Source organism: Daphnia pulicaria, chromosome 8 (genome assembly GCF_021234035.1).
Source record: "Daphnia pulicaria isolate SC F1-1A chromosome 8, SC_F0-13Bv2, whole genome shotgun sequence".
NCBI classification, from domain to species: Eukaryota; Metazoa; Arthropoda; class Branchiopoda; order Diplostraca; family Daphniidae; genus Daphnia; species Daphnia pulicaria.
In genome coordinates this window covers 6,626,548-6,649,398 of record NC_060920.1, presented here as the reverse complement: position 1 = coordinate 6,649,398, position 22,851 = coordinate 6,626,548, and the positions used below count along the sequence as shown (strand labels likewise).

General features: G+C 46.8%; 1 protein-coding gene across 3 annotated transcripts in view; it reads left to right on the top strand.

Moving 5' to 3' along the window:
- LOC124311826 (potassium voltage-gated channel protein Shal-like) overlaps positions 1 to 22,851 on the top strand; it is a 37,831-nt gene that overhangs the window by 2,244 nt on the left and 12,736 nt on the right. For all 3 annotated transcript variants that reach the window (XM_046776191.1, XM_046776190.1, XM_046776189.1), the window contains 3 exons: positions 1,272 to 2,502; positions 10,968 to 11,607; positions 18,129 to 18,250. In XM_046776191.1, coding sequence (XP_046632147.1) covers positions 2,358 to 2,502; positions 10,968 to 11,607; positions 18,129 to 18,250 — 907 coding nt within the window. In that variant the 5' untranslated portion in view covers positions 1,272 to 2,357. The remainder of the gene's footprint in view (positions 1 to 1,271; positions 2,503 to 10,967; positions 11,608 to 18,128; positions 18,251 to 22,851) is intronic.

Sequence of the window (22,851 nt, the reverse complement as noted above, 5' to 3'; positions counted from 1 at the left end):
GGAGGAGGGAAAAAAATCCGAAAGGGGGCTGTATGGGAATTCCGCATACTTTTTCCTTCGTTATCGCCATTGCGCCTCCTCCCGCATCTTCTTGGAGATCTGCGAGAATTTTCGGTTAACGGCTGGAACCTGTTCGTCTTGTTAGTTTTGGAGTGTCTCTCTCTTTATTCTCTCTCCATCTCTGCATCTATTCGCGAGCTGGACCGACTTTTTAGGGATGCGGATCACGCCGAGGCTAATGATTGAAAAACCCAACCACTACCACCACGACCACGACGCAAGTATTCCGGTCCTCAAGAGGGGTTGCTGCCGGCCAAACTCAATTGTTGCAGACACACGAGGATGTAATTTCCAACACACACACACACACAGAGAGACCAGCAATGAATAAAAAAAGAGAAAGAAAGTGAAACTCGGGTTGTGGATGGCGACTCAAAATCCAATTGTCCGTCCGCATCCCAATCTACCTGGGATAGCCCTTGGGGGGTGGGTAGGGAAGGGCGAGAGAGAAAGATATTGACTGAGAGTTGGACGACACGACAGCAGCTGTATACAGTAACTCTCTTTGTTCAACAGTATATTGTACTATGCGTTCTCCGGTGCTACAGACGACGAGGATCGACAAGCGAACTGTTTGAACAGCTTATATTTACAGATCTAAAGAGGACGGACGACAAACGGGCAGACACTCGCTGCCTTGTGCGTGGGGACGTACAGGAAAGGACACCCGTTCGAATTCCGTCGATTAAAAAGAAACCGGCGTGCGTGTCGGATTGGAAAAATAAAATAAGAAAATAAAATAAAAATAACGTGGGTGGGGGGAAATGATTATTATTAGATCCCTATAGAGATAGAGAGACAGAGAGATAAAGAGTTGTTGAGTCTGAAAAGATGTACAGTGGGTGTCAAAGTCGCCATGGCAACCCTAGACGGGGTTGGCGGAATATACCGAGAAAGGGTCTTCGTGTCTAACGCGACCATTTCCTCCTCCTTTTTCTTTTTCCCCGTTTTCTTTTCCGACGATTCCAACCTGGCAACACCTTTTTTCTCCCTCTCTTGTTCTTCCTTATCGATTGGCCCAAAGTAAAACGCGGGCGACGTGGAGTAGTAGAGTAGCGTGTGCGTTAGATTGCGTCATGTTTTGATTTGTGAAAAAAATCGATTTCCCCGCCAACCCCCCCGGTCCCCTTTGCACAACTCAAACTATTTTCTTGTCTCTCTTTTTTCATTCTATTTCTGGGTGGATCCGACCTGTGACGTCACTTGGCCAGTTATTGTAGGGGCAGCCGGGAATAAAGAGGAAAACAACAGGAAAAATCACCCCAGAAAAAGAAGAAGAAGAAAAGAAGGAGGGGCCCTTGCTTGCCTGCTTCTTCCGGATATTGCCAATAAAGCGGGACGCATCCGTTACCACTTCTTCCGGTTGGGTTAGCCGCAACCGAGCGCAGCCGGGCGAGGACCGCTGCGGGCCAAACACAACACAACCGACGGCAGCACAGCAACACCACCAACCACCAAGAAGAAAGGAGAAAGAAAGAAAAGTGACAAACCTCAATGTAGTATATCAGTTATTCTTTTGTCAATCCATCCGCTTCCACAAGCAATTCAACGCGCCAGGATTCTTGACCAGCTTCCCAATTTAATCCATTTAAAAAAAAGAAGAAAATTCTATAGGAGACTTGTCGACTTGTCGTCCGAATTCTATTGCCCGCAAAACATTCGTGCACGACACACACATCAACGGAGTCTGAAAGAGCCAACCAAGAAGGAAGTGAAAAACGGAGAAGATTATGAGGATGATGACATTGGGCCAATCCAATCGAGCCACGTATAACCACTTGTGACGAGATCTTTTGTGATTTAGCAAAAAGGAAACGCCGGAATCATTTCTCGCCGATCTGATTGGGCCATTACTTTTTGTTGTGTGTGTATTTGTGTTTGTGTGTGTGTGTGTGTGCGCCAGCGGCGGTGTTTGGTTCTCCCGGTGTTGTTCGTGTGTCGGCGTGTGTCGTGGATGTGCGTCAGTGCCGCCGTGTCTGTGCGGGACGGAAGGAAGCCGAGCCGTCAGGAGCGGATGCGTCTGCATCTCACGACGCGTCTGCATCGTCGGCGGTGGTGGTTGCACCAAGACGGGACGACGACGACGACGACGAGCAGCTGGACCTGAAGATTTCCCCCTCTGCTGTAGATCGGCGTCGACGACAAAGAGTCGATAACTTTTGGGCGACTTTGGCGAATCGAATCGGTTGGAGTGGAGAGTCGAGCGAGGCGCCAGTCGTCGCATTGGTCGAATCAAAATTGCGCCTCACAGCAGTGGTGATCTTAGCGTGGCAAACGGTGGTGGTGCTGCTGGCAATATGGCGTCGGTGGCCGCCTGGTTGCCCTTCGCCCGAGCGGCAGCCATCGGATGGGTGCCCATAGCCAACAATCCTCTGCCTCCGCCGCCCATCGCCAAGGAGCGGCGCAGGCCGGACGACGAGAAACTCATCGTCAACGTCTCAGGTAAAATATGACCGACCGGCTACCTTTCGTTTTCTTTTCTTTTCATTCTCACGGCTGATTCATTAACAATTATTTAATTGGGGGCATATCGGCTATACGGGTCTATATACGGTGCTGGCTGGCTGCTGCCACTGCCACTGCACAAGTTTGGCAGCAGGAGCCAATTAGGAGCGCTCCGCTCGAGACATTTGAAACATTTTCCTGTGCGCGAGCAAAGTTGTCGGTGACAAGTGGCCCTCGAAAAAACGGCGAGTCAATAAGTTTCCACGCGGGACGAGTGGGGGGCAAGGGGCGAACAAAGTTACTGGGACGTGAATCTTGGCTGATCGATGATTGCATTTGTATTCCATGAATTTTGATCACAAAGCACAAAAGGGGCAACAGGGAAGAATTATTATTGGCACAGCGTTCCCTGTTTTTTCCCCCCTTTGCCCGTGCGCACCTCCCACCTTTTTCTTTTTCTTTTGATTCGCTTCTCTTAACTTGGCAACAGCCGAGAGAGGGGAGAGAGAGAGAGAGACTCCCACTCGGACTATTTGATTCTCGTCGAACATTAGAGACGCGCTAACAATTCGAAATCTTATCAACAAAGTTGCGACAGACAACAAGTGCTGCTGCTCCTCCTGCTGCTCCTGCGGGGGCTCATATTATTAGACGCATACTCTTTTCTCTGGAAAAAGAGCCGCTTGCAGCGGGAGAAATTAGAAATGTTTAACAAAAAAACAAAAAAAGCGGCAAGAATTTGGTACAGGAGAATAGAGGCAGCCGAGTATATAAGATGTATAACAATTGAATGTCTCTGCACAATGGATCGATTCTTTTTTTTCGTGTATCCGCCGGTTCCGTTGGAGATAGAAGAGTCTGATCGAGGGAAACGGATCTGCTGGCGTGACTCAACGCGATGGCGGAGAATATCTTCAAAATAATTTATTCATTTGCGCAGTCAGTCACACACACACACACATTTCCCTGATGACATGGCATATAAGGCCGGTCGGCATTCCGTCTGTTGAATTTTTGAATCAAGTTGCCGATCCGTTTCACAGGCAAACAAATAATGGATTATTAAAAAACTAGGAGCCCGGAAGAAATCGAGCGATGGGAATTTCCTTTTTAATTTGAAAAATAAGAAAAAAAGGGCGCCAGGCCGGAAGAGAAGATTTCTGTGCGGGAGTGGCGCCTTAATTGATCAAAGCTTTCATCCCTCCCACCCAAATCGCGAATGGGCGGCTGCTGGAAAGAGAGTTATACACACACACATTTATTCGACACTCCTCCCACCATCCAACGACGTTGTGATTTGACGTGACAAAAAGAATAAAAAAAAGAAAAAAAGGAAAAAAAGAAATCGATCCTTCCCTCCCAACTGACGGGCCAATCTCTCAGTTTCCTTCTCCTTATTTCCACAACGGGAGAATGAAACATTTTTCTCATTTCCAGCTGAGGTCTTTTAAATCAAGTCCAGCAAATCATCAGACACGATCGAATGGCGGCCTGTCGATCGAGTCGTGGACTCGGCGGCTGGGATATTCGCCGGAATGGTGGACAAGATATGCTGGAGGAATCATGGCATCAATTCGCTTGCCTTCCAATCCGCACCACTTAACTGTTGGAAATCCCCGAATCTCGGGGTCTTATCTTTTTCGAACTGTGCTGGCATTCGGCCGTCGTCCCGTCGTCCGCTCTAGCGACACACACTGTCGACTCTCTCGTACAACAACATCCAGCCGAAACGAGATTGGCTCCGCTCGGCTGCTGCCGCCGTGTTGTCTCTGCCGTTATCGATCGGGAGAGGAGCGGAACGGCGAGAGAAACCAGAGAGAAGCGGACGAATGGAGAGAGAAAGAAAAGGTCGTCCAGCATCAGGTTGATTAGAATGACACGCACTTGTTGCCCTAGGAGGAAAAGGACGGGGGAAGGGGGAACAAAAAAATCCAGTGCCCGGAATAGAGGCACAACATGACGGACACAAACGATTACCACGCCCTCATCTTGTTCCGCTCTTGCAGGACAACACAAAGTTTCTCGTCCACTTTTTTGGTTCCCGCACGCGGACCTCCTCTTCCATCATCCGACGTCCAAACGTGTCGTCGTCGTAGACACGCGCGTGCGGCGCTGCCGTTGGCAAAAGATACGGCGGCGGGCGGACGAGCGGGCGGGCGGCGGCGGGCCAAGGATATCATCGCGGAGTGTAACGGCCTGATGGTGTCCCCGGGAGAATTGGGCCGAGGCCACGCCCTCCTCTCTATCGTGCAAGATGAAAGAGCTTACATCCATCAGCGCATTGATCTCGATATAAAAAGAAGAGAAAAACTCCTTCCAGTTGCCTTTGCCCGGCCGTCGAGTCCATTCTGGGGGGGCCTTAACTGCCGCTCGTCACTCGTCAAAATGTTTCGCCATTTCGTGTCCCGTCGTGATGATTGCCATCGCTACTTACTACATCATCGCCGCTCTATTGAGAGTGAGCGGATAACGACCCACTTTTTATTCGCCTTCTGCGCCGCCCCTTAAACATTTTCTCTCCTCCCCCCCTCACATCCGCACCGAGAGAGAGAGAACGAGAGCGCATAAAAAGAAGCTAGCAGCCGGCCAGCAGCAGCAGCACCTTTTTTTCCTCCCCTTCTTTTACCCGGGGATCATCACATACATGTGATGGAATGACTCTTGTACAATTTCGGCCGACGATGACGACGACGCGCAGCTGATGGCGCGGCCCATTTAGACTTTTGACAAATCTTGTTTGCAACAACACAGATGATGGCCTGCTGCTGCTGCTCTTCTTCTTCTTTTGCGACAACAATTCCCACCCCGTCGGTCACTAAAAGCCCAAAGACTCTCCCTTCCCCTCCAACTTCCTTGTGTGTCATTTGCGGATACATTGGAAGAAAAGAAAACCACCAAACTAGAAAACAACGAACACAAATAAATGATCTTTTATTTTATTTTTTCTGTGTTCTGCCTCGCTTCCTCATAGGGGAAAAAGTGGAACGACAACGACGACGACGATCCTCTTGGGCTTTTACTGTCTGATGGGCCGCGCAGACAAAAAAAGGGGGGAGGGAAACCAAACTCCGCATCCGCATGTGCCCGAATTGGATTGGAAAGGCAAAGAAAAAGTCAAAAGAAGGAAAAAAGAGGCTTTTAATAAATGTATGACGGCAGCGGGAAAAGCAGTAGCAGCAGCAAAAAAATAAAATAAAGTGTAGCGCATATCTGTACAATGCACGAGCATCTTGCTGGCCCGCGTGAGCAACAAGTTTTTGTCGGTGCCACGTTGGATCCCTTTTGTTTTTGCCCATAAATAGTAGAGCGAGCAAAAAGAGGGCATTATCAATCCAAATTTAATTTTAATCGCGCGCGCGGCAGTTGCTGCTTCCCTCCCAGCTGTTGCATTATAAGTGAAGCGCGATCTACGCAGGGTCCCATAATAATGGGCCGTGCCACCTCCGCTTATATATTGCGGGGTTATATCCGTCCATCCATCTCTCTCTTTTCTCTCCAGTGACTTTAAAAGTGGAAATAAACACACAAAACTCTCGACTTCTTTCATTTCCTACTGATGGATTATTGATGAAAATTATTTAGCGCATATTTTCTTTTTCTTTGCCTTGCGAGACGCCATTTCTCTACTCCACAATGGATGAGCTCTCAAAAGTCCTCAACTGCGAAAAACTTTTTCCTCCTGGGTCCCCCCCATTTTTCATCGTTTTGGCTCGAAGGCTGGCAACGTTTTGGCTATTGACTATTTAACATGGAAACTAATGCAGCAGCAGCAGCGACAAAACAAATTCAACAGATGCTGGAGATGCAGGCGCGTGCTTTTGTTTTCTTAGTGTCTTGAAGCTGAGCCAACAGAAAAATAGGGAAACGAACTATTGTGAATTCAATTTTTATTTCATTTTTCGAAAAAATGAAAAAATGAAGAAAAAAAAATATTGCGTCATCATTCCACTTGATGTCTGTTTTAAAAAAAGTGACGGGGGAAGATAGAGAGAGAGTTTCGTGCAGACCTGGCTTGTCCGTCTTCCAATTAGACGTCGATTCAGCGTGGCCAGTGCCATTCTATCCCCACGAACTGGCACCAAATCGGCTCGGCGCTCCGGTTTCGATTTACGACGGAAAAATTCAGTTGACGGAATTTCATGTGCGCATCTGGAGGAGAGAAAGCCGACGAGCCGAGGCACAGCCACAGCCACACACACACACACACACACGGCGAGGAGTATATAGAAAAGAGGCGATCAATACTCGGCGTCGTCTGGCGGGAGGCACACAGAGTGACGGAGGAGGAGGTCGGTTCTTTGCCGAGGGAAAAAGAAAGAAATAAACGGGCAAGAAAAGGGGATAGAAGAGATAGAGAGAGAAGACAAAATGAGAGATGGATGGCGGATGGAATAGAGAAGACAGGCCGAGCGTGATCAGACCACGCATGCCCCCTACTAGCTTCACTCTCTCTCATCTCTCGCCGACCGTCTTCACGTTCAAACGCCAATAAAACGGGCGTAAAAACAATTCATCCTCCCATGATGAACACATACCACGACAACACGGCCGGGCACATAGTACACCAGTCGATAGATAACCCCCACTGATATCAGAAATGATTGCATCGTCAAAACGAATATCGCGCCATCGTTGTCGAGCGCTGGAGACGTTGCATTATTCGGTCGTGATTCATGTGAATGTACTAGATCTACTAAGATTGACTGCTGAACATCTAGTCTAGCTAGATGTACACACTTGTTCATCTTCATTATGTAGTAGTGCGCTGGTAGACGAGGACGACGACGACCAAGTTGGCCATTGTGTCACGGCCCCCCAGCAGCCGCTTGGGTTTCCTTCCGTTCGCCACATACTAAATTAAAGAAGAGTCTGCCGGCTCAGTGGCCTGTCGACGCAGAGGACAAAAGCCGGGCGCAAAAATATTTCACCGCCACGACGACGACGACAATCCTCACACGGTCTGTGTGGTAAATGCCACCGCTGTCTCCCATTGTCGACAAAGAAAGGGAAAAACTTGTTTATTTGTTTATTTTTTGAAGGAAAAAGAAAACAACTTGGCGGCAGCGCTGAAAGACGTGTTTTTTATTAGAATAGATGTTTTCATATTTCCCGGCGCCGTTGTGAATTGAGCGAGACACGTCGGTGACAGTCGGACGATAGGCGGGCGCGATGCGTGTACATCATTCACGGGATAATATCTCTGCTCGTTGTAGGCGATATGGAGCAGAGCAGAGCAGAGCGGAGGGGGGAGCCAAAATATTAACAGCCCAACGTTGTTGTTGCTGCTGCTACTAATTGAGAGATATGATCCAACTGATGATCTACCGATCCTGTCGCGGGAAATTTAGACTTTGGGAGGGAGAGTCTCCAAAGTGCAACGCACGCAACAGACAGCCAAAATGGGGCGCTAAATCACGACGACATCAGCAGAGGATCACAACAAATATGAATCATGTGGAATCATGTGAAATAAGGAAATTTCTATTTTTTTTTTTTTTTATTTCTCGTTGCGTCCGCGCTCCTTATCGTTTCCCGATCCTTCTCGTCGGCGATGCCCATCTTTGTCGAGTGGGAGGAACGCTGCGGGAGGTGGGTGGGGCAAAGAGCCAAGCGAAAAACGAACGGCCATACATCAGCAGCCCATCAGTTGGATATTCCTAACACAGGAAAGAAAAAGGATCGAGACTGTCACACGCAGGAGAAAATCAGAAAAGGATTCTTTAACCATGGCGAATAAAGAGCGAGTCACTCGATCGTATACAGTCAGATGGATAAGGGGAGGAGGGACAGGGAGAGGAGGAACCACCTGCTGCAAATAAAACCCAATCCCGCCCACCCACTCTCTCTCTCTCTTCTGTTATAAAAGCATCGAAATAACAACAGGTCTTTTGATCAATATCCCCCTGGAAAGAAAAAGAAACGTCAACTTTTTTCATCCATCTCGCCTGTTGGGGATTGGTGAAACTTTTGTTGGTTATTTGCCTCTGCATTCCGACTGCGTTACTACTGGATGCTCAGCAAAAATGACGTCGTCGTCTTGAAGGATGTCGAGGACAAGAGAGACTAGGCCACACACACATATCCTATAACTGCGGCTGAGGCGCACACGAAAGAAATCAAAAGAAAAAAAAAAGGAAAAAATAGGCCAAGATTACATCGTGGTGAATCCATGGTATGAGCGGAGGCTGAACAGTGTGAACATCCACCACTTTGAGCAATAAGACTTATTTGTTCGCTTGTGCAGCAAAAGGACGAAGCGCCTCACACATGCAAGAGAGTTTCGAGTTGCTGTTGTGTACATAACAGCGCCATTCTCACTCCACGCCATTCTCACTCTATTGTGCACACACACACACACACACAGAGACTAGAATATGCAGCGAGCTCAAAAGATATCGTTCATCTTTTTTCTCTATTTTTTTCCTTCTCCGGAAGGACTCCGCCGGCATCCTCCTCCTCCATCGTCGTCGTCGTCGTCGTCGTTGTGGGTGGTGGCTGCCGACTCGGGAGTTTATCTTCTTTATCGACTGGGCTACAAAAGGGGCGGGATATGAAAGGCAGCAAAGAAGATGCACGACGCCAAAGATCAAAAGTGCACACACAGCACACACACACAGGGAAGAAATTGAGAGAATCTATTCAACGACAAAAGAGGGAGAAATTTGCGTTTGTTGTTGTTGTTGTTGTTGTTGCTACACCGGCAATCACTTACGATTATTAGAGACTCGCTCCCTCCTGCTAACAAGGAGCTTAGTTAAAATTAAAAAAGGGAGAAAAAAAAACTCGCCCGTGTCGCCCGCCTTTGCTGGTCGATCCGCGATCCCCCACCGTGCAGCTATTTATACCGTCCATTATGTGATGATCCGTTTGCATCCGCTGACAGGAATTCATTCGCTTCTGAGAAATCCAATCCTTACTGAGCCACTCTCATTTCCCCCCTGCGATCCGAGTCTCTTTCTTCTTGGCACACACGCACACACACATCCAGCCAACCAGCCAGCCAGGCAACACATCAAGAGCTTCAAAGATCCAGCGGACGGACGAATTGACCGTGAAACGAGTCTCTGCGTGACGAGCCAATAGGAGTGGTGACCAAACACGGGGCACGCCAGTCCCTTTTGATGTGTCCCCCAACTGTAAACGTCAAGGAGCTCCAAAGAAGAGCATCGCACCGGATGAACTTGTCTCTGTGTGTGTGTGTGCACACACGGCGAATCTGATGAACAACCAAGTCATCAACTCACCCAAGATGTGTCTTACTTGGCTCAAACCTCCCTAGGCAACAGCCCCCCTATCCTCCAGCCCAGTTTTTGACAGTCCGGTTGCGTCTCTCTCTCTCTCTCTCACGATGATTCCATATTCACGAGGGGGTTCCTCCTATCTCCTATTTATTTCCTCTCTCTCTTCCGGATGACTAGACCCTTCCATTTCCGCATTGGGCCTCGATAGATAGATTCTCCGCCATTGGCCACCATTACCGTGTTTGTTTCTCTCTGGTCCAGCAGTCGGCTCCTAATCGGGCCGATCTGTCATCATCAAGGCTCCTCCAGTCTCTTCATTCACATCATTTCGCCTCTAGGCCGTCGCCGAACTGCTCCTACCCGCACCAACTGCCGCGCTGTCTCTTGCTGTGCTGTGCGCCGCGCAGGACACACATCGCACGGATGGATGGATCCCCCCCGATCCACAGGAGAAAAGAAAACAAGCAAAAGTCTAGCTGCTGGTCCAAACTCCCACACATACACGCGCGCGCGTTAGACAAGATTGTCATACACACACACACACATATACGCCAGGGCGGACATGTAAGACGTGACACAAAAGGCGATCCTGATTGATGACTATACATACGACGACTCTTTACTTTACTACCCGGACTATACGACAGATAATAATCGGACGTTTCGCGCAAAATTTGAGACTTGGGACGTCAAGACGACGATCCAGTTGTTTTCGATTCAAAAAGAAGGTCGGAAACATTCCGTTCACGGTCGTTTCGTTCCGCACGGGACACGCCACAGGCTGCCTTCGCGCAATGCGCGCGTCAACAAATGAAAAAGGAGAAAAATTCCGTTTAGCTGGGGAATTCGCTGGTATCGCGAAATGCGACATTGACGGATGGAAATATTGGGAGCGCAGGAGGGAAGGAATAATCTCTTTTAAGGAGCTATAGAAGAGGCTATAGCCACCAAGTGAAAGAGATGGAGGGGGGTTGCCACGGGGTTTTTAAGTATAGGATATACTATAGCGAGGACGGATAAGAAAAATAGCGGCTGCCATCCATCCATCTTGTACGTGCCCCAGGCCCCGTTCCGTTCCGATTGGCGTGAATGTCTCAAAGTGATGGCTACGATTAATTGGAATATTCCTTGGCCATCATTTTCATGTCCGCTTTAAAAATTATAAATAGAGAATAATTTGGATTCATTTCTCTTTTTCTTTGGGTGTAAATAAAAAATTAGGACGGCGGTTCGAGACGTGGCGAAACACGCTGGAAAAATACCCGGACACGCTGCTGGGCTCCAACGAGCGTGAATTCTTCTACGACGAAGAGACGAAAGAGTACTTCTTCGACCGCGACCCGGACATCTTCCGGCACATCCTCAACTACTACCGGACGGGCAAACTGCACTACCCGAAGCACGAGTGCCTGACCAGCTATGATGAGGAGCTGGCCTTTTTCGGCATCGTGCCGGACGTCATCGGCGACTGCTGCTACGAGGACTACCGCGACCGCAAGCGGGAGAACGCCGAGCGCATCATGGACGACAAGCTGAGCGAGAACAACGAACAGAATTCGCAAGCGGCCCAGGACCTGCGCAACACCCGCGAGAAAATGTGGCGGGCCTTTGAGAACCCGCACACGTCGACGGCGGCCCTCGTCTTCTATTACGTCACCGGCTTCTTCATCGCCGTCAGCGTCATGGCCAACGTCGTCGAGACGGTGCCGTGCACCCTGGGCATGGCCATGCCACTGGCCGCCGACGGCCGGCTCTTGTCCAAGAACAGCGAATCCATTCCATGCGGCGAGAGATACAAAATCATCTTCTTCTGCCTAGACACGGCCTGCGTCATGATCTTCACTGCTGAATACTTGCTCAGGTAATTATTATGATTATTATAGCCTCATCTACCGAAAAGAAATAAAATATTCAAAAGTCGATGAGACCCGTTATAACGGCCGGCAGCTAGACTATACAGGCTAGCTCGGCCCGTTTCATTTCCATGTCGCTTTGTAATATGTTGCAGCGCTATTGCTATAGCTGGCCGGCCATATAACTCGATAGATTATGACCCCCGTCTCACTACGCCGTTTCTTTTATTGGTCCATCATTTCCCGCGTGACGGATCGAGCAGAGCAGAGAACATGTTAGGCAAATAGTTAGCGGCTCGTATCACTCAGCTGGGATGGATCGTAAACCTCCTCCGCTCCTACACACCGGCACTATACTCTGCATTATACATCCATGTCGGCGATGTTATCATCAGATGTCGACTTGTTATAACAGCCGACAACGACTCCCGCACACACTACGCCATACACAACATACAGCAGAGAGAGAGAGAAGGAGATGCGGAGCAAAGCGGAAACGGACTCTCGTGTAACGTGTATACGTTCGTTAGGACGTCAAGTTGCATCATCCATCTCAAAGCATCCAGCCTTCAAGTTGAGGTGCCTAAAAGGAGGGGGGGGGGGTAAGGCGGAAGGACGTTACATATTTATAAATCTTTCATAGATATGCGCTTCTTTATGTGGCGCACACAAGATGAAGAAAAAAAAGAAAAAAAAGGGGGAAAAAACGGCCATTGGCGGGCGAGTGAACAAATCCGATGAGATAGAAAGCCAAGTTTGGAGTTTGGTCGACGAGCAGATCAAAGAAGTGGCTGCTGTACGACATGGCGATTTGAGAGAGGCAAGAACTTGAAAGAGACTTTTACATCTGGCGATGAGGGGAGAATAGAGAGAGCAGAGAGAGAGAAGAGTCCCGACTCTGCTGACTGGAATAAAAAGCAGATAGACTGGCAATCATCATCGTTGGTGGGGAGATGAAATTCCCGGGGCCAAAGCCGGATTCATATCTTATATTCTTCCTCCGTTTTGACAGAAAGAGAAACAAGGAGCGAGAGAGAAAGAGAGAGAGAGAGAGAAAATGAAGGCTGATGTCTACAGACTTTCCCGCGGGAGCCATCATCTTATACACGAGTGCCGAGCGCTCTCTTTCATTTTCGGGCTTTTTTTTCCCTCCCGACCCCGCCACTGGCCGGCAGACAATAAATGTCAACGAGGGGGGAGGGAAGTTTGCTTAAGAATAAAAAAAAGCAGCAACAAAAAGAAACTGACCTGCTGCCAGCAGAGATGATGATGACGTCGCTGGCCATCTATTTGGGCTGTCGTTTCATCGCGTCCCCCCCCCCCCCCAACCCCCTCAGCCCATCCGACCCAACTCGCAACTCCGGGTCGTATCTTTTCTTCAGCTCCTCCTCCGACGTCTTTTGGCGCCCCTTCAACATGTCCTCCCACACACCTCGGCCGATCCTCCTCCTTCCCATCGTTGGCGTTCATCTGCGAGGAAAATGAGAAATGGCTAAACGAGATGAGAGAGGAGAGGAGAGGGAAACGTCATCAAGGAATAGATCAAAGTTCCATCCTATCGACTTCCATCACCGGCCGCGACGGAATTATTAGACCCTCAAAGTACTTTTGCCAATCAATAACGGCGGCGGCCGTCGTCGTCGTCGTCGGTGCCGATTGTTTGTTTGACTCTCGGCAATCGATCCCACGACCCGGCATTTAATTCATCTTTTGTTTCCTCTCGGCGTCCCCTTTGTGTCTCGTCCGCGACCGGCCAATCTCGCAGTCCATATAGCCAACGCCGAGCTCAACCGGCACGAAATAAAACAAAAACAAAACAAACTGGCGATCGGCAAAGCATTTCTTGTTTGCGCCAGAAATCGACGAAGACGGACTCGATGTCTGTCTGTTGTTTGGGCGCCTTTATTGACTGCCAGTGGTGGCGGCTCCGTTTGAAACAAACAGCTCCGTTATAGAGCAGTTTCTCAGCAGTGCATTGAATAAAACGTGAGTTTTTTTGTTTGGTTTTTTTCATTCCTTTTTGGCCGTTTCGACACGGCAATCAGTTACTGTGTGTGTGCGTCTGTGTGTACTGGAAAACATGGAGAGATGAATCAGAATGGCCGACCTTGTCTCTCCCAAAGTAACGGCCCAGCGACTTGTCCAAACTCCCGCGTATATTTATAGACGGGAGGAAGCCAACTGGGCTTGATAAACGGCGCCCAGTGGTGTGTGCCTGCATGTGTGTGTGTGATTGGGTTGATGGTGCGGACCGTTGCGTCATTGAGGGCAAGGTTATTCCGTGTAGCAGCACATCACAACGAGGCATACATAGTCAGTTGGAGTGTATCGCCGCCGGTGCTGGGGCGCCATGAAAACCAAATGGAGCGACGGACATTAGCGCCCAGGCAAGCGGCGACGGACCCCACACAACACAACTCAGCGCACACAGGCCATCGCCTTTTAATTTTCCTCCGGCCGAATCGGTGCTTCGTATCGGTGAGACCATGACACGGCGATAACGTCAAATAGAATTTTCGACTCGCGGAAGAGGAGAGCAAATGAACTGGAATTTTCGACCCAATCCAATCACGTGTTGCAGGGCCTCAGCTCCCGACCTGTTCCATTATTCAAACTCATTAAGAGACTCTTGATCAAGAGAGAGTCTGAAAACTCATCGAAATCAAAAAGGCAAAGCCAACGACGACGACGATTTTGTGACATCGGCCGCCATCGGCCACACGCAGCAGCAATTCACGGCTCGTAACGGCGGGGGTGGAATATAACATTACAATTCATTTCCATCAAAAACTGTAAAACAAAAGGGAAAAAAATGAATTTCAGTAACTACGCAACACGGGAGAGACACACGAAGCGTTTCGTGCGTTGTGCAAAAAAAAGGAGGGAAGAAAAAGTTAAAAAAAGGAAAAGCGAAGGAGAAAATTTGATAGCGAAAGAAAAATAAGAGTCACGGAGACGTGTGTGGGTGTCTCTCTCTCCATCCATGTATTATATATATATATATATCCATGATGCACGCAGCGACAATTTTGTCTATAGCGCAGACTAACAACAGTTACCGCCAGTGCTATTATTATTATATGTACGCATATAGACGTCGTCTTGACAATTTATTATTTATTTATTGATTGGTGGCGTGTGTTTTTCATTTTTTTTCCCTTTTACCCTTTTCTTCTCTGCCGCTTTGACCCTTACACGTGCCGTATTGCTCCTACACATGAACGGGAAATAACGGCATCAATTACCTGGCCTTTCCCCTATTTTGTTTGCCATAACTTTTTCTCTCTCTCTCCAAATCTTTTATGGGGATTTCACGAGGAATGAGGAAATTCACTTTGGGTCCTCCCTTTAGAAAGAAGAAAGAAAACAACTCCCAGGCTAATAGTTTGATTTGGCTTCCGCTGGTTATAGAGTCTACCCGCAGTCGAGTATATTCAGATTCAGGCATTGGTATTCTTCGTTCAGCTGCAAGGGGAGACTCCCGAAAAACCCCCGAACAACAGCAGCAGCAAACGAACAAACAAACGACAACAACAACAAAAATTTCCCCCCCAAAAAACAACAGCCAGTCGCAGAAAAAGAGCCATGTCAAAGAAAGAAGGAAAGACAGAAAAAAAAGGCTGGCATTATTCTTTTCCAGCGTAGCCTTTTGTTTGTAGCTGTACAAAACACACATATCTGGAAAGTGGAGGGATGTCGGATATAAAAGAATATTATATGCGCAGAGCTTTTAGCGTGGGTGGGCCATACAACAACAACAACAACTCTAAAGAACTGGTACATAGAGAGAGAGAGAACCCCGTCCGGGGGTTATAGGCGATGCCGATGGCGTGATAACTGGCCGTTTCATAAATATTACCTACACTATACAACAACTACACAGTATATATTTATATGTGTGTGTGTATGTGTACTCTATTTACATTTGATATGCTGAGCTGTTCTGTAGCACAGCAACTAAACTATATAGCCAGCCGCTCTTCTATAGGAGACTAACAAACGGGCGAACGCCGATGTAGAACGTATAGCTACTGTACGTATACCAACTACTCCCGGGATATCAGGGCCGGAAGGTCCGGTTCCGGGGCCATAAGCTCTAATACGCGTATTAACTAAATCATAAAAAGAAAAGGAACCGGAGCAAAAAGTAAAAAAGTAAAAAAAAATAAGGGGAAATCCATTAGTCAGATTGGATTTAACAGGAAACGGTATACAGCAAAAACAACAACAGCAAAGCACGTGCTCTATTGTTTTGTTCTTTTCTCCCAGTCCCCCCACCCTAAGAGAGAAAAACAAAATAACTTCTTCGCGTCCATCACCATTTCCTTAAACATTAGGGCCCATTAGGTGTAGCGACACAAATAGTTGCAGGCTCTGCGGAAGCTTGAAATTATTTAAAAACTAAATATATATTTTCCCCCGTTTTGTCCTCCTCCCTGTGTTGTTGTTGTTGTTGCGTCGTAGGAGGGAAAAGAGGTGAAACCTCCAAAAGGGTTGGTGGTTCTGTTTGAGTTGCCAATTTCTTTTTTTGTCCACCAGACACAAAAAGGGCAAAAAGAGGAAAAGAGGAAAAGAGGAAAAGAGGAAAAGAGGAAAAGAGGAAAAGAGGAAAAAAGAGTCGAGTGGACTATGCCAGCCATTGCCATATATACATTCAATGGTTGACATTCACAGAGTGAAATGTCATCTCTTTCTTTTTGTACGTTATTTATTACCTGCGTAGACATATAAACTATATCCGTCGCCCGTCCCTTTCCATTAGAGCCGAGCTGGATATTTCCCATCCGCCGCCCGGGCATTTCTTTGCTTCTCTCATCATCAAACGTTAACGAGCCCCATCATTCCTCGTGCTTGTCTACTAACAAACGGACCGATAATCAATACGTAATCATGGCCGAAATGCAAGGCAAACTAATCAACTCACGGAGAGGAAAAAGGAAAAAGGAAAAAAAGAGAAAAGAAGAGATGCGCTTAAACGGAACGAAACGTACCCAACAAATGGGGGTCGGCCGGCATTAGACGTTAAGCTCTTTCAATAACGAGGAGATTTCGACGGTGATGATGATGCGACAATGGCAACTCTAACAAGCTGCAAATGAGCAAAGAAACTCGATTGCACTCGCAACGACTCGCACCGCCCTGGCAGCAGCAGCACCTTGTCTCTATAAGAACTAAAGAAACTTAATTGCGAGTCCTCAACAGAGTTTGGAGAAGAAGAAGAAGAAGAAGCGAATTGCATTAGACGCCGACTCGTTTTCTTCTCTACTTTGCCCCTTCATTGGATGGCAGCTATAACGATCGAGTGGGGCATTTGAGATGCGTCCACCTAATTGGGCGATCCAATAATAATCGCTCGCCTTCCGTATAGACGGCCTCAAGGCGAGTGTAGTCTCATTTAGAACTTGAAAGGTCATTCTTCTCTCTTTGAAACATTGATATGGAGATGGACCCCCCCTACCGTCTTTTGTATACGCACGTAATTGTTGCTCACAGCGGCGCGGCAATTATTTCCCGGAAATATATAAAAAGACGCAGGGGCAACATGAATATCAGACTGCGCAACGTTAGCACAAGAGGCGAACCATCACCTCCAAGGCGACCAGAAATCGTCGTCGAGCAAAGAAAAAAGATCAGCAGTTGCCATGGCAACTCCAACAAGGGGGAGAAAGACGGGAAAGCAAACGCACAACGGAGTTATTATATATAGTCTCCCCCCCCCCCCCCAAAAAAAAATATATATATAATATCCCGGCGATCGATATCATAATCAGAGTAAACACGATGATGTTCCCCTCTCAAAAAAAGTCTATTTCATTATGAAAAATGAAATTAAAAAAAAAAAAAAATTTAAAAATGGCAAATAAACCCAAAAAGAAAAAGGTGTCGGCCGTTGTGCATGAGCTGCTTCTTCATCAAAATTTTGGTAAAATATTCCATAAGAGCGGATCGTACCTTGAATCGAACCTTGTTATTATTACGAAATGACGTTAAGGTATATACAGAACGAGTAGTTGCGTACAGGTAGCTCTCGAGTCTAGTCTAGCCCTAAAGGATGTATCTAGGAGTTGCAAAAAGGGAGTCTGCGTCTAGGGTGTGCGAGCATATCTAATCCACTCAACTCTCATCATTATTATCTCTCTTTCCCCCACCGTGTTGGATATGGTGTGTGCTGTGTGTTTGTACATGCAATGCTCGGCTCTTGTTCATTTCCCTCCATCCTGCTGCCAGTCGCCATGAATGATAATATCCCTGGGCATCCAGCAACTACGTAATAATGCGTGCTATAATAGATAGACAAAAGGGCGAAGCGGTAGTGATGTTATTCATAGACGGATGCGGACGACGACTCTTCCTGCTGCGTGGGAAAGGCCAACGAAACCAACGGGGCTATACACAATCATATGAGCAGCGCCCCGCCACTTCCTGTTCCTGTTTGTTTTGTCTCAACAGTGCAACCCACGGTTGTTTTAGTACTGGATACTACCACTCTAACCTGACCTTCTTGTTTTTCCCAAAATTTCAAAAACAGATTATTCGCCGCTCCCGACCGGTGCAAGTTCATGCGCTCGGTCATGTCCATCATCGACGTGGTGGCCATTTTGCCCTACTACATTGGCCTGGGCATCTCCACTGAAAACGACGATGTCTCAGGTAAATCAAATTTCCTTTTTTTTTTCAAACCAAATAAAAAAAGGAGGAAATCATCAAAAAGTATAGTCGAATAGTCGAATGAAACGATTTTTGGGGTGATGCCGTACAGCATTTGCGGGAGGATCGTAATAATAATAAGCGAAGGGGAGGAGAATATCAAAAGGGAGTTGATTATGCGCTTCTTCCTCTTCTTCTCCGCGGCATTATCCATTATCTTTCATGTCCCTTTTTCATGGTCATTACGTCTATAATACCCGCACCCCATCGGCAATCTCCGTCTGCTTCATCTTCGGGAATGATCAAAACAATAACAATAAAACCCTCCCCCTTCGTAGATAACGCCAACCGGCGCGGTCCCGTTTATATATCAAGTGCACTTTCTCTCCTCTCTATTTGATACGGGTATAGTAGTATAGTGGTAGATATATATATATGCCAGGGGGCTATAATGGGAAATGGCTTGTTCTTCTTCTTCCTCGATTATTCCGCCGTGTATAAAATCCATCTGATCCTGCCAGTGGTGGCGATAGAAAAGAATCAAAACGAGATTTGTTTTTTCTTCTTCTTCTTCTTCATTTTCCCTCCTTGATTGCTTTATTTTCTTTCCCCTCCTTCCCCGCCTATTTTTGATAGCCTCCGCCCCGTTTGATGGAGCGATTCCTGGTTATTGTTTTCGTTTCACCTTTTTTTTTCTTTCGTCCTCTCTCGTCCCGTTTCCTCCTCTGTTGTGTTTCTTTACATGTCGTCGATTTTCCCTTTCACGACACAGACAACACACTCGATACATACATACATACACACATATTTCCTTTCTCTACCATGGCCCCAGGGGTTCTTTTCGTCTTTCTCCTGTGCTGCTGCCGGGCAAAGCGCAAAAGTGCACGCAATTGAAATAACCCACTCAACCGTCGACCGACGACGACTAAACCAATTGCTCAACCAATACTATACTAGACGCTAGACGAGTCGACTACTTTTCTTTCCAGCGCCACTCCGGCAGTGGCGCTAGGTTCAAGCTGTGCCATTACGTGTGTAGAACGCCAAGAGTTAAGAGCCCCCCCACCCGCTGCACTACTTCTTTAAAGTGTGTCAATATCTGCACAGGAAAGCCAAAAGTCTACCCGCTCGTTTTCATTAAGCCACCGCGAAAACGCTCCACTCACGTACTCCCGCCCAAAAGGAATTGCCGCCTTCCCCTCCCGGCAAAATCCTGGCCGTCTTCCGTGTGTAACCCTTTTTTCATGAGGGGATTGTCTCTCCCAGTCTTTCCGGATGGTTGGCGCCCGCTTGGCTCACAATCGATATCACCTTACTCGCCTCTTATATCCTCGTGACTGTATAATTTAGATCCGTCCGGTTTCCCGTTGTCTGTGACCCACGTCACATCGCACCGCTGATGGACTATACACCCGGCCAGCAGCGCAAATCTAATATCCAACAGGGGACGCGCGCGTGTGTCGCCTTCTATACTCCCGCAGATGTATATAGTCGCCCGGCTGCTACTGCTAGTAAACCAGTGTCGATCGCTAGTGTGTAATCAAACACCCTCCATCCCCTTTAGCCCAGCGCCCATCTCTGCCGTCGAATTATTTATCTCCACTCGTCTAACCAGGAGCAAGAGCAACAGCAGGCAGCTGGCTCGGAACAGTTCAGATGCGGTGGAGGGTAGATCCCGCGGGATCTTTTAACCTTATAGAAAGGGAAGGTCGAACGGGCAGCATGAAGCGGGCATAATGGAAAGATGGCGACAACAATAATAACAATTCCGAGTCAAGGGCGGACAAGCCAAAAAGAAGAAGAATACAAACCACACAAAACCACCAAAAAAGAGCAACCGGTTGGCGGCGGTTATATCAAATGAAATCAATTGGTTCTCTTGCCCGCCTGCTGCCGTTTGTTTTTTGTTTTTCGTGTGACTGCAGAGAGTCGGAGAGCATTGGGCGCTACTTTATGTACGGGACAGGATCATTCCGCCTCGACTGCCTTTAGCCACTGATTTATAGGAAATGGACAGAGAGACAAGGCGAGAGGCTGAAGGGCCCAAGCTCAACTCGCCGACTCCCGTCGTCCGACTGCCGTTTCACTTGAGCGCCCAACACGAAGAGGTTTCGCTCGGGATTGGCGTTTGGTTGGGGAAAAAAAAGAAAAGAAAAAACAACTGAAAATTCGAACCCAGAGCTAAAGGCTAGGCTGTACGCCGGGAGGAGCAGGGGGTGGTTACGAATAAATAAAAGAGAAAAGGGAGACAACCAAAAGGGTCACGACGACGCAAGGGGATTTTCCGTGACGGTAAATCTCTGGGCGTATATATACATGTACCAGTATATAGTAAAGCAAGCCTCCATTTCTATTCGTTGGCCCCTTCTATTGTTTTGGTTTAACGGCTAAATGCGTCTCCTCCTGCTGCTGCTGTTGCTATTGAACACAGTACTACTACATAGATTATATAACTGTTTGGATTTGCGGCTCTCGCTTGCATTCAGTCGACTCACGCACCCGTGGCCTATATATATACCGAAACTCCTAGACGATATACTTTGCGCTAACAAAACGGTCTTCTTTCTTTCTTTCCTCCTTTCTTTCGAGAGGAGTCGAGTCGATGGAGGAATAGAGTTTTAGTGGCAGCAGTATTCTTTTTAATTTCTCTCGACGGGAAATAATCAGCAGTCGGCCCGTTGTTTTGAATTGACAATTGGGCCAAAAGGCATCGACTCTCGTAACGGCCGTCACTCCTCATTTGCATTTTCCCCTTTTTGCCGAGAGAGAAAATAAGAAATTTCTCTTTCGGGAGTTGTGCACAGAGTTGAATAACAAAGAGGCGCAAATCAAAGGAACAAGAACAAAGGCAGAACATGATATTTAGGTAAAAGTCGAGTTTATTAGTAGCTGGGCATCACAGGGTAAGGTATTGGAACATGTCCGAAGTCCGAACCTTTTAGTTTACAAGTAGCACCTCAAAGTTCCAATGCGTCAAGGGATACGTACGCTAGCGTAAAGGTAAAAACATTTGCTTCACTACATCACTAGACGAAAGATCCGCAGAAATTCCTTTTTATCTTCCAATTTCTGTGGAAAATTGAGAGGGGATCAAACGAGAAAGTTACCAAAATATCAAAGATGTCCACTCTTGTTATTTCGAATCAAAGGGAAATCGACAACGAGGGAAAAGTCCTTCCGTTTTATTCCGAATCTATTTCAAGTCATTTCTCCACGTCAAAAGTTGCAAAAATAAAATGAAATAAAAAGTAAAATAAAATAAAAAAGAAAACTCGAGAAAATGGATTATTGCAATCCGTGTGATTCGCCTAGTTTCCAATGTTTCTGGCCGGACTTGGCAGCCGAACAAGAGCGAGAGACGACGAGGGAAGAAAAAAACAGAGTTTGGTGTTGTATAGGATGTACCGTGTAGTAATACTACTACTCTATAGTAGTAGGAGTACTGTAGTAGTAGTAGTGCTCCGCGTATCGTTTTGGGATATTACACGCACAGGCGAAAGGGGATTGGGCGGCCAGGGCAAAGTAGAGCACACGCAATCTCTGGCATCATTCAAATCGTAATAATCGAGCGCACGCCAAACTTTGCACCAACCGCCGACGCCGCCGCCGCATTTGTATAAGGACAAGAACAAGAAGAGAGAGAGACCCAAAAGGAAAGGAAAAATAATTATATGCGTGTATTCATACCGAGGCGCTGGTGCATATGTTTAGCATTTGGGCAAGAGCGTGTGAACTTCCGACCGGCTGATCATCTGCTTCACGCACAAACAAAGACAAGGCAGTACTGTTGCAAATTTAGTTCTACGAAAATAAAATACATTTAAACTAGGCTAAATTGAATATTTTTTTTTCTATGTACGTAATAAAATAAACTAAGTTTTACTTTGCAGATAATATGCGCGGTTTATGATTTACTTTTATCTAGTTTTTATAAGCTAAATATAAAACTAAATAATTAAACAACATTGTTGATGTTTGACAAGAAAACTGAGATGCCTAAAATGACGCTTTCATCATTTTCTTTTAAGTCTTGGTGGCCTCAGACTGAAGAAGAAAGCTTTGTCTGTATCTGCCTCTGCCAGCATTTTACTCTATAAAATAATTCACGCTCTGGTTTACAAAAGTAAGACAAACACACCTGCCCAAATAGGAAGATGTGTACGGTAGTTGTAAAGTGTGCAATCTATTTCCTTTTATAGGTTATTTAATCATTTCTTGTATATTTTATCACACTCTCAAAAATAATAATGCAAAAAAAAAAATATTTCACGAATTCAGGTGCCGTTTGCTAAATTGTATTGTCTGCAATCTGGGATGGCTTGGTTTTACATTTGCCACATTACGAAAATAAGTCGAAAATTGACTCGATTTTTTTTATTACCGAGTTTTTTTTATTGAATTGGTCTCGTAAAAAAACTAAATAAAAAAAAACTATATAGAACTAAACAAATCGAATCAAACCGAATAATATGATATAACTAGATATCGTCAAAACTAGATTTACTCGGAAGAGACAGCCTCCGCCTTCCGTTCCGTAATCAGCGGTAGAACTTTTGTACTTCCTAGAATCCATTTCGATTAACGTAATTGAAGGGCGGAGGAAG